The sequence below is a fragment of the Synchiropus splendidus genome, chromosome 2 (assembly GCF_027744825.2).
Source record: "Synchiropus splendidus isolate RoL2022-P1 chromosome 2, RoL_Sspl_1.0, whole genome shotgun sequence".
Lineage (NCBI taxonomy): Eukaryota > Metazoa > Chordata > Actinopteri > Syngnathiformes > Callionymidae > Synchiropus > Synchiropus splendidus.
Genome location: NC_071335.1, coordinates 10,312,843 through 10,325,096, shown reverse-complemented (window position 1 = coordinate 10,325,096; position 12,254 = coordinate 10,312,843). Strand labels below are relative to the sequence as shown.

Genomic DNA, 12,254 nt, shown 5'->3' with positions numbered 1-12,254 from the left:
AGCAGTTTTGCATGTCATTTGGAGATCAATGTCCCAGAGTCCTGTGGAAGAGTCAAATGGCACAGAATGCATGTGATGTGGTGCCACTGTTTTCTGAAGTCCATGGTCCACGTTGGAAATGTGACAGCAGTTCAGGATTCCCTCTGCTGACAATTAGATTTTGCAGCGGGACTTGGCACCTGCCCACACTGCCCAATTAAATGTTGGTGTTTCTTGGCTTGACTGATCTGAACCCTGCAGAGATCCCCTGGGATCTTGTCCCAAGATGAGAGGCTCCAGACCCAGCAATGCAGATGACTTGACAGTTATGGTCAACAACCTGGACATTCATGATAAAGGATGCCGAGGTGTTGGGTACGTAGAAATAGATATTTATTCAGAGGGCTGGAAGGGCATGAAATGCCTCTGTATCATACGAGTTTCACTTTCTGAATGCATATGAAAATTATATTTTTTTGTTCACCTTTTTTTATTGCCCTTAATCATCAAGATGAGTGCTCACAGCTGGTGAGTCGTGTGTGCTGCTTGTGCAAAGGATTCTGCCCGAGTGTAATCTGACCCAGGATGTTGTTGTGGTGTGTGTGCTTCGTCACACTGGAGGGTGTATGACATCTAGTCACCATCTCGCCCACAGGTGTGTCCCTGTCTTAAGTGACATGAACATGAGTAAGAAAGTGTCGCTGCATGTGTGTGTGACTGACACATGCCATTAGCCGTGTAACATGGGACAGTACAGTGTGTGTATGTTTCATGAGTCTGTTGTGGTAATGCACACAAGTGGCTGAGGCAGCAAGTATTGCATTACACCTTGTGTTATGTGACGCTGCTGCTTGTGTGTGTCGCAGCTTCAGGTCCTGCTCCACACCAGCGATCACAGAGTGAGAGACGGAGAGCAACTAAAAGCTAGCGAAGCATTCGTCGACAGGATGTAGGAGGCCGGGAGAGTTTCTGTCTGCGTGATCATTTCAGTGGGAGGAAATGGAGGAGCGGTTCTGAGACTCTGGTTTGGGTCCAGATCTCTTGGACTTATTGTTAAATAAGTGATCCTTGCGCCAGGATGAAGACGATGAAGAGGAGGACAGCAGCCATGATGATCATGTGGATCAGTCTCTGGGTGTACGGTGAGATAGCAGCTTTTATTTTGACTTCAAATGTGTGTCACAGTGCGATAGTCCCTGCAGAATCAGCTCAGGAAGAGTGGAATCATTATAGTAATCTTCATCACTTGAACACTATAACCTTAACTGGAACATATAAACAGACCACTATTTTTAAATGAAAGAACCTGCATATTCAATATCACTTTAATTTTCAGTGATTCACTTTCAATTTTTTGTTTTTTAGTTGTATTAATTTATTATCATTTTACATTTGACCATTGTCAAGATAAAACATTTCGGAACAATTTTGCTTGCCTGTAGTGTCTGAAGGAGCTCGGGGTCAGTATGCACGCAAGCTTCTGAGCGACCTGATGGAGGACTACTCCAATGCTCTGAGGCCAGTGGAGGACACGGACGATGCTCTGAACGTTTCTCTTCAGATCACGCTGTCACAGATAAAAGACATGGTGAGTAGACGGGGGCTGAACGCAACAACCAACTACAGTGCTGCCTCGGTTTTCAAACAAAAATTTCTAGAATTTTTTGCTTTGGATTTCGGATGAAAATCTAGAACTGGAACGCCCCCCAAAAAAGCGGAAAAAAACATAACGTGCGCAGACCGATCAGCTGACCCACGACGTGCTTTGTTATTGTGTATAACGCAGGCTCTGTATGCAGACGTGTTCCGTTAGTACGTAGCTACGTAGCTACATTTACTGACTGTTTTTTCTTCATATTGAGGTGTAAAACCTTTCCTGTCTCCGCACTGGACCGTGGTAGAGTGTCACAGGGGAGCTGCTCGCTCTCCACACCTCCGAGGCTGGAGCGCTCACTCCAGGGTTTGATGTCCTGTTGTGGGCTGGAGCTGGGACAGGGATGAGGCGAGTCTGGGACAGAGCGTTACTTGGTTTATGACTTTGTCACAGCCAAACTGCACAGAAGCGCACATTCAGAGCTGGACACGCACCGGGCACCTCTTCACTTCTGGAGAGACGTCACTCACTCGGCAACCCCTCCCACATGCAGCGGCCACACACATAGAGGAACAGCGCACCTGCAGCAGACACTCTACATTCACTCCTACAAAAGACTATTTTAAGGCTGGGAACGCATTATTTGTTTTTCCATTCATTGTTATGGGAAAAATCGATTCAGATTTTGAACAAATGGCTTCTCGAACGGCCTTCTGGAACGGATTGTGGTCGAGAACCGAGGTACCACTGTTAGTTCAGTTAGTTCAGTCTAAAGCAGTGGGATCACGGGTGAGCTGTAATCATGCTGAAACATCTAAGAACATTTTCAATTTCTCTTCCCCTGTTGCTTATTTTCCAATTATGACATGAATGTAATAGTAATTATAGGATAATAGGAAATGAACTGAATTAGAGATCTGATTTTCAATGGTGTTTTGATGTTGTTACATGTATATATATATCTTTATTTCATCAATATTTAGGTCTCACAGATGTCGAAGGAGGAATGTGAAATGAGATGTGTGTTTTGGTGCAGGACGAGAGGAACCAGGTTCTGACCACATATCTGTGGATCAGACAGGCGTGGAACGACGCCTACCTCAAGTGGAACAAGGAGGACTACGACGACCTGGAGATGATCAACATCCCCAGTGACCTAGTCTGGAAGCCGGACATCGTCCTCTACAACAAGTCGGTAACCAAAGTCAACAAGTGTGTCATTTCGGCAGCTGTATCATCGTTTCAATGATGTATCAATGGATGGAGTTGACTCTTAAAGTTGGGATGGGGCGAACCTCGCATTATTATAATGCATTACATAAATGAAATATCTTTACAACTGCGTGGTCACTCACAAGAATGCTAGCCTTCATCATTGTGTTGTGACGGTAAGATGTTTGTCTACATACCAGTGGTGCTGTAAAGCTTTTTTTTTTGTTCTTCTTTCTCCATGAAGACAGGATGACTCCACTTTTGGTCAATACGCTCTGCTCATCTAGGACTTACAAACAATTCCATCCTTACTTTGTCGTTCAGTTGACCTTGTTTTTTTATACCTGTTAGTTTTGATTACGATTATTTAAACAGCCACAAAAATGGGTTTTGGTGATTATTTCCAGTAAAATTCAGCATGGTGGGGAGGTGGAACAACATAAAAAGCGAAAGTCAACAACCTCAGTTGAAGAAATCAGCAAGAGCGAATAGGTGGTGGCCTCTGGGGTGGTTGCAGAAAAATGAATTGTCTGATCTCATGTTGAAATATTCAATCTCCTCATTCCTGTGGTCCATCCAGAGCAGACGAGGAGTCTTCAGGTACGTCCAGCACGAACGTGAAGCTGCGCTACAACGGAGAGATCATCTGGGACTCCCCGGCCATCACCAAGAGCACGTGTGTGGTAGACGTCTCCTACTTTCCTTTCGACTGGCAGCAGTGCAACCTCACTTTTGGCTCTTGGACCTACAATGGGAACCAGGTGAGCACGTGTGTGAGCAGGAACTGATTCGTGGTGTGTCAGATCAAAAGGTGACTGAAAACTGAGTGGAAGATAGCTCAACTCAGGTACTGACTTTCCACGACATGTAAAGGTAAATGTGAAACAAGGTCAGTTAAGAGTCGAGTCAAGAGGAACAAAGGCTGGGGGGCGGCTGGTGTTTCTCACAGAGCTCAGTGAGCAGACAGATATGAAGTAGTGAAGTGGTGATGAGGTACAGCAGGGTATGGTCTGGCTGATCAGGAAGCCAGGAGGAGGGGGACGGCAGACTGTCAGGAATTGTTGTTGTCAGTATTTCACTTCAGCAGGAAAATGCAGTGATGTGATGATCTGCGGTTCTGCTTTTTTAGGTTCTTCTTCTTTATCTTATCTTTGTTGTTATGTCTAGCTGCTTGGGTGCAACAGAACACAAGAAGTTATGGACCAATTTGGACAAAATTTCCGTTCAGCCGTTAGATATGGGACTGATCTGTGGCCTCGTTTTGGATTTCCGAATTTCAAGTTGAATTACCATCATGTCTTGATGAGTTTTGTGTTCCATTTACTTTATTAAACATACTGTGCAACGCTAGCATGCGCACTGGAACATGACCTAGCCAAATAGTTGCTTATGTTGACCAACAAATGTTACAGTACACTGAGGTGAGGTCCTCACCAATAACTTCATTTAACCTCAGCTTCCTCAGATGGGAAGTCGAGCTTTTGAATGCCAATATCTCTGCTATTTTTGGGAGGTGCAGCAGCAACTCCATATTTTAGACCACATCAATAGATAAAAGATGTACCAGATCTGAGCTATATCTTGTACTTCAATGTTACCATATTATGGGATGAAAATGAACAAGTCTTAAAGTAACAGGGATTGGCATTGACACTGTTTTGATGCTTGACTTCACGCAGGTGGACATCAGTTTAGGGATGGACAGTGGAGATCTGTCTGACTTTGTGGAGAACGTGGAGTGGGAGTGTCATGGCATGCCAGCGGTGAGGAATGTCATGATGTACGGCTGCTGCTCGGATCCATACACCGAAATCACCTACACCCTGCTCCTGAAGCGCCGCTCCTCCTTCTACATCTTCAATCTGCTGCTGCCGTGTTTTCTCATCTCCTTCCTGGCTCCCCTTGGCTTCTACTTACCTGCGGACTCTGGAGAAAAGGTTTCTCTGGGGGTGACGGTACTGCTGGCCCTCACTGTGTTCCAGCTGCTGGTGGCTGAGAGCATGCCGCCCGCCGAGAGCATGCCCTACATTGGTGAGAAGAACGCGTTGTCATTTTGTCCTTTTTGAATCACTCAATGTTAAATGGATTATTGAAACAGCATTCGCGCCAAATCCCTTGAATTTAAGGGAGGATGTGGCCGAAACTATTGAATTAAACAAAACTAAATAGAAAGCCCAAGATCTATGTCTAAGGTTTTCTCTTGGAAGGTCAGGGTTGGAAGCTAGGTCAGCGAGAATCAGCTCCCTCTGACTGCAGTTGTGGTGTCAGAAGGAGAATGATGATGGCTGGTGATCAAAAACAGGGGCATGGTGGGGCACCTGTGTGAGGAACTGTGTGAGACCGTGAAGCAAGATCATGTGGGTCTGTGACGCCAGGGTTCCCTCAGGGGTGGGCAGTCACTGTCACAAGTATTTGCCAACTCTTTGATCTTCAGGCCTATACAGAGGGTTTTCTCCGGGTGAGAGATAATAGCAGGAGATACACTCTTCACTTTCCTGCAATGCTAAAGTGTTACTGTGTTACTGTTACTGTGTGTTGTTTTTCCTTTGTAGTGGAACCTCACACGCTTGTCGAGTAGCTTCTCATCAAAAAGAAATTGAAAATAATTTTACTTATTAAGTTGAATTTACAGCTGGTTAATGTTTGCATAATGGCTTCCCTACTAAATGTTAAAGGAGAAACTGTCTGCTGTGAAACATCTGCAGCATCATTGGGTGGAACTTGGCTTCAGCAGCTGCCTTGAAAAAGTTCTGGGATCAAGAGAAAGTCAAAAACACTCTTCTTTGTCTCTAAGTTACAACAAAAGAATCGGTTGGAAAGTCTTTCCAACAAGTTTGTCAGTGCAGCTGTGTTTTTTATAGTGGCTGGTGGCGCGTCATTGAGTAGTCGGACATTTTAAAGTTCAGTGAACTCCTAAATGGAGTCCCTTGAAACAAGTCAGTACTGATGATTGATATTAAAGATGTCTTTCTTTGCAGGAAAGTACTACATCGCCACCATGACCATGATTACAGCCTCCACCTCCCTCACCATCTTCATCATGAACATACATTTCTGCGGCGCTGAAGCGAGGCCTGTACCCCACTGGGCCAAGGTCCTCATCATCGACTACATGTCCAAAATATTCTTTGTGTACGAGGTGGGAGAGAACTGCACCACCCCGGAGAGTGAGAGGACGCAGCTGTGTCCGGAGGAGCCCCTGGGAGACTGGAGCGTCTACTCGGATGGAGATTTCTACCAAAACGACAAGGACTTGTACAGGTACAGCAGCACTCACAATGGACATCATCACAGCAAGAGCAAACCCAACGGGGATCTGAACAGCGGGCATCATCACGACCGCTACCAGACCTCCAGACTGGAGAGAGGGGAGGTGAACGTGGAGCCGACCCGACGCTTCCATCATATCAGACGAGAAGAACTCAACTACGATGGTCCTCCTCGAGCTCAGAAGCAGCTGCACTTGAACGGGGGACTGAAGGAGAAGCTACTGTACACATCAGAGAAGCAGCAGATCCCAGCGTGCCCTTGCTGCTGTCCCTGCCTCCAACACAACCAGGTGATCCTTTTTCTCACTTGACCTGCTTCTTGCACAGCTCCTCGTACGTTACTCGGGTCTTCTGAGGACCGTGGTCGGACTAAGGCGGCTCTTTTGAGTCCAACTGAGTGTTCAAAAAGAGGCTTTCTGTGGGTTTACTCTTCTGCTTCAACTTAAACTGAATGATGAATCATGACTGTGTAGAATGAACATCAGCCTTCCTGTATAACAAATGACCTCATCTCATTCATTATGTCTCCAGGTGGTGAAGAACATTCAGTACATCGCAAACTGCTTTCGGGAGCAGAGAGCAACATGTGTCAAGGCAGCAGAGTGGAAGAAGGTGGCCAAGGTGATGGATCGATTTTTCATGTGGATCTTCTTCGTCATGGTCTTCCTCATGAGCATCCTCATTATTGCCAAAGCGTCCTGACGTCTGTTCCTTGATCAGCTGGATCTTATCTGAATGTCATCCGTCAGTACTCGGTTGTGAGTCCCTGTTGCCCACCAACAAGACTCTTTGTTAGTTAACGTCAGGTGTTCTTACATGTGTGACGGCGCAGTGGAGCGGTAAGACAATCTAGACCTTAAACATTCCTGGACTCTCCATTATTGATGAACCAACCACCCAACAAGCACCTGAAGGCAATACATGACTGATATTACACCTGCAGCAAACAGCTGAGCTGTTTTCCAATGACAGCAAAGTAAGCTTGTCACTCAGGAACAAACAGGGTAAAGGTCAGTGAAGCATTGATGAAGGTGGCCATGGATTATTCATCCTTTGAGGTAAGGATGAGGCGGTGACTGCGCTTCTGTCAGATCACTGCCACGGTTCGCAGGAGAGAAGCGCTTCAGTCAGACTTGAATATTGAGACTAAATAGACTTTTTAGATTTTTTTTACTGTCACTTTTGGTTGAGTTTTCAGACTGAACTTATATCATGAAAAATCTTGGAAAAAATGTTCTTGTGTTTCAAAGATTGAGGCAGTTTATAGACACATATACAAATGGTTATTTTCAAGATATCTTGGAGGGCAATGACCCGCCGATCTTGACCTTGATCTTGGTAGAACCTTTCACCGCAGCACTTTTGTTGGTCCTCAGTTAAATACATTTAACAGTGAAATTAATTTCTGCCTTTTTGTGGATTTACTCTAATATGCAAGTAACTGATGGAAAACTTAATGTTAGCTTAAATACACCCGAGAAGGGAATATTGGAAAAATGTATTGGTTGATTTAAAAATACACATTGGAATGGTCAATTGTGGTCCAAACTAGACAGGCCTTTTTCACCTCTGCTCTGACACTGACACTGTTGAGGTGAAAACGGGCCTGCACTGCACATTTGGCACGGACACCAAGTTATTTCTGGGAGCCTTTTACATGTTTACTCCCCAAATAAATCTACTAGTGAGAGCCAAACACGTTGCTTGTCATCCGTGTACAACAAGTGACTCCTGTTTATGGAATTAGATGAGTTCAACTGCAATATGAGTGAGAATATATCTAGGGCCAAACTGGGTGAAATACAAGCTGATAATATATTTGATATGTTATTTGATTTTCTTTTGGCGCAAAGACACTTTTATAATGCAGCCACAATCAATAGGGCACTTACCTTTTTATGAGTTAAAGTCAATTCCACCACATTGACTCACCATGACTATAGTTGAAGCTCAGGAGGGTGGCTGTGGATAAGGGAAGTGCAAGGTTATACTGTATCTGTAATTGACTTTGTGCGCTAGAGCACATCGGCAAACTCATTATCTGTACCCGATCTCAGTCGTTTGCAGTTTAGTGCTCTGGTTTATCCCCTGATGAGGGATGAGTTAAGATGTCATCACCTCAGGTACACCAAAGCCTGTTGCCTCAGAGGTGGAAATGACATGCACCACAGCGTCTACAGGTACCAAAGTAACCCCATAAAGACATGAAAGCATCAGGAGATACACAAAAAAAAGACATTTTTGTCGCCTTAAGTCAATTTGGAGCATTAGCTGCAGACATTCCAGTTTTTCTGGGCACATGTACCTGAAGAGGCGTGGCCTGTGAGCTGAAAATGAGCAGCTTGCTGGGAGCTTGAGGTGGAGGAGGATCATCATGTCTACATCCGAAAGCCTGGTGCTTCATAAGAATGTGAGGGAGCGCTTCCTCTCCCTGGAGACGGTGGAGTGTCTGGTCACATATGTTTGGATCGATCAAACCGGGGAGAATCTGAAGAACAAAACCCGAACGTTGGACAAAGAGCCTGTCGGGATCTCAGGTAAAGTGGTCGACAAAGAAATTTTGTTTTGAAATATGTTGAGGTTTATGGATGGAAAACAACCCACTAAAGGTCCCAGATGCATTCGATCCATGATATGAATCTCCATCCTTATCAGTTATGGCTGCACACACAGATGAGTCAGTGCCTCTTAAAGTGCGGGGTCTGTCTTTGGAAAGAACTACCCACCCTTATAGAGATGCTGTTTCACCTGGAAAATACTATTATTTACTGTCATGTCGCATCATATCGGTTTCAGTTCACACACATCACACATCTAGAAAACACAGTGCTGAGTCATTAGAAGTATTTTATCTGACTTACTTTATTCAGGCAAAAGAATTTGACAATTCTATTAATGGACTGTAAAAAAATATAAAACAGTTTCTACATGCAAACTCTTTCATCAGATATCCCTGAATGGGAGACCACTAGTGTGGAAAATGACAGCATTCAGGAAGTCTATCTGGTTCCGGCCCGGATGTTCCGAGATCCTTTTCTTCGAGACCCCAATAAGATGGTTCTCTGTGAAGTGTTCAACAGGAACAGGCAGCCTGCAGGTAAAATATATTTGATGGCCAAATAAATTCGTATGATCCATTCATTGACATAACACTTTCAATTATACAAGCTCATAAACGTGGTCCACCATTCTGCCTCCATCATATAGCAGAGCACAGAAAAAATACTTTTGCCACTCAGTAGTGATCAGACTTCAGGGGTTCAGGGTGAAGGTGCAACACATGCATGGACTGCTAACATGCCATACGCTTCTGTATACCTGGTGAGTGTCAGTAGACACTCGGAAAACAAGTTTTGAAACTCAGACTTGGTATGAATCCTCAAATTCCCCCTATAATTCCTCTGGTGAGCTGTTTTACTCCTCCTGTGACTAAAAACTGACTTCCGGCTCACTTTATTTACATCAGTTTCGAATCAGCGCTCCAAGTGTTCCGTAGTCATGAAGCACGTGATGGGATTCGAGCCCTGGTTTGGGATGGAACAGGAGTTCACCCTTTTTCATCCAGACGGGAGGCCGTTTGGATGGGTGACAGACGGGTCAGAACCTGAACCAGGTGAGGTCGAAGAACTGTGAATTCAGGTGGCTGGTTGTGAGCTCTTCTTGCTGTCTCCAGTGTCCTGTTGTGTGGGCTTCAACAAGGTGTTTGGAAGAGACGTCAGCATCTGCCACTATAAAGCCTGCTTGTACGCTGGAATCAAGATGTTTGGAACCAACTCTGAGGATCTGCCCTCGCAGGTACGAATCTTGAGAGTGGTTGGCAATACTCGACAACCAGTGAGGCAGTGTGTACATAGAATAAAGAAGTAAAAAGTGGGAGACTGTCAGGTGTGCCGTGAGAAAATGATCCAATTTCACCTCATTTCTCCGGAGATAGAGGTGCAACCAACGTGAGGAGATCACATGGATTCGCTGACATTCTTTCATCTATCCACTCTACTGTAGAGCTACAGTGTGTTGATACGCTAATCTGTCCATCAGTCAAAGCAGCGCTGTTGTGGTGCGCAGCTTCCAGCTGTTTTTAAACCTGATGCGCCTCTAACTAACAAACAGAGCTAAGGGCTAACATGACATCTTGCTTCAAAACTTTATTGATACTTATGGACTGTCAAAGTTTGCTTTGTGGTTTAAAAGTTGGCGAAAAAATAAAATAAATCTGCTCCAAAATGTGAAGAGAAAAAGAATCATTGTTTTTATGAAGCAAGTTCAGGGAATCAATGCGAAGGTTTTGTCCGAAAATTACAATAAAATGCAAAAGAGAAGCGATAAAATAGAAACAGTTATTTAAAGTAATAAAGTAAATAAATAAATCATGATACATTTTTTGCCATATTGTCCACCCCTTTCTGTTTCTGCAAATAGCCTGGCAAAATAACAACCGTGTTAAGTAGCTACAGTTTTTCCACAAATGAATAGGGATTTTTTTTATAGGACTTTAAGTGTGCTTTGGTCAAGGTTCCTTTGGTGGTGTGCCTTGGGATTCTTTCAATGAACCAAGGGTGCCGTGGCTAGAAAAAGGTAGAAAAACACTGCTCTAGCAAACTGAACCTGCAGCCTGACGCAGTCCAGTAGTTAACTGAGCTGTGCTCACGATGAGAGTGTGTGTCTGCTCAGTGGGAGTTCCAGGTCGGCCCGTGCGAGGGGATCGAGATGGGAGATCATCTGTGGATGTCCCGTTACATTCTGCATCGTGTGTGTGAAGACTTTGGGCTCGTCGCCTCTCTAGATGTCGTACCGGTAAAGAGCATCCACGTGACGTCAGGATGCCATGTGAACTTCAGCACCAAAGAGATGAGGAGTGAAGGAGGGCTCAGGTGAGTGATGTGTGACTGACAGCACCAGTGTCAAGTGAAGTCATTTTGTGTACGTTGAACCACAGATATATTGAAGAAGCCATCGAGAAGTTGAGCAAACGTCACCACCAACACCTCCAAGTGTACGACCCTCGCCAGGGCAGAGACAACATGTCTCGTCTGATCTCTCACTCCACCACCTCCAGCTTCACTCACTTCTCCAGCGCCGTCGCCGAGCGGAACGTCAGTGTTCGTATTCCGGGTCTGGTCAGTCGGAGAGGCTGCGGATACTTGGAGGACCGACGACCAGCCTCCAACTGTGACCCCTACACTGTCACTGCGGCTCTCATTGAAACGTGTCTGCTGGACAGCCTTGAGCAGGAAGAAGAGACGAGGGTCACCACCGAATTATGAAAGAACAACAACAAAAAGCGTTGGATATTTTTGTTGTTGATGATGATGTTAAAAAAATCAGCAGCTCTATTAATGTCGATGCATCATTGTGGATTTGTGAGACATGACTTGTTGCGACAGTGCCGCGCATTTTACATTTTCCACCAGTAGATGTCAGTAAATCGCTAGCTGCTGCTTCCAGCTATTAAGCAAATCTGATTCTCAGCCTTCTTATTCACCGTTACTGCTCAGTCAGAAAACATTTTTGATTAAAGTTGCATCGGGTGCTGCGGCAAACAATGATTTTTCCTCAAAGAGTGGGAAGCAACATCACGTCAGATCTGTGGTGTGAGCATTGGCAATGATTTTTGGGTTCTCTTCATTGGAAAACGAGCCATGTGTGTTTTTAACCATCCCCCACCCCCCCAACCCCCCCCCCCCCAAAAAAAAAAGAAAACAAAAAAACATGAGACAATATTATAATTATATTAGGCTAATAATTTATTCACTTCACTGTTATTCATCAGTTATTCATCAATCATAAAATAAAGATAACATATTTTATTTAAACTCCAAAGAGGATTTTCAGAATTTTCAAAACTGCTCCGACAGGTGCTGTCATGAACAGTTTTTATCGTTGGGGGCACCATCACTTTCTTCATCATTTTTTCTTTTCAAGAGCTTCTCCATGGTTGTTAACTATCACAGATTTGCAAGCTGTCAAGTCAATTCAGTGAGTCACTACTGCAACCATATGTGGCGAATGTATTAAAACTGAGCAAGCTGCAAAACAAAAAAAAAATTTAGTGGCCCTCAAGGAGGCGCTTGCGGCCCAACCATGGGCCCCTGGCCCAATGGTTAAGAAGCACTGTTGTAGAGGCAGTTTCAAAGATTCCTGTTCTGTCTTGCGTATGCTCCGCCTTTCTCTTACCATTGTACTTAAAGAACTGGGGTGTC

The 12,254-nt window shown here is 44.6% G+C and overlaps 2 protein-coding genes across 2 annotated transcripts; both read left to right on the top strand.

Annotated features, from left to right (window-relative positions):
- The first annotated feature begins 902 nt into the window (after positions 1 to 902).
- Positions 903 to 6,756, top strand: LOC128754390 (neuronal acetylcholine receptor subunit alpha-9-I-like). Its single transcript, XM_053856976.1, has 7 exons — positions 903 to 1,121; positions 1,422 to 1,567; positions 2,610 to 2,764; positions 3,366 to 3,546; positions 4,465 to 4,816; positions 5,764 to 6,344; positions 6,586 to 6,756. The coding sequence occupies exons 1-7, from the start codon at positions 1,058 to 1,060 to the stop codon at positions 6,754 to 6,756; spliced, it is 1,650 nt and encodes a 549-aa protein (XP_053712951.1). The 5' UTR covers positions 903 to 1,057.
- Positions 6,757 to 8,428: 1,672 nt separating this feature from the next.
- Positions 8,429 to 11,318, top strand: LOC128753296 (glutamine synthetase-like). The gene is made up of 6 exons (XM_053854870.1): positions 8,429 to 8,591; positions 9,002 to 9,151; positions 9,521 to 9,667; positions 9,728 to 9,849; positions 10,726 to 10,925; positions 10,991 to 11,318. Exons 1-6 carry the CDS (start codon positions 8,429 to 8,431, stop codon positions 11,316 to 11,318), a joined length of 1,110 nt encoding a protein of 369 aa, XP_053710845.1.
- The last annotated feature ends 936 nt before the right edge of the window (positions 11,319 to 12,254 follow it).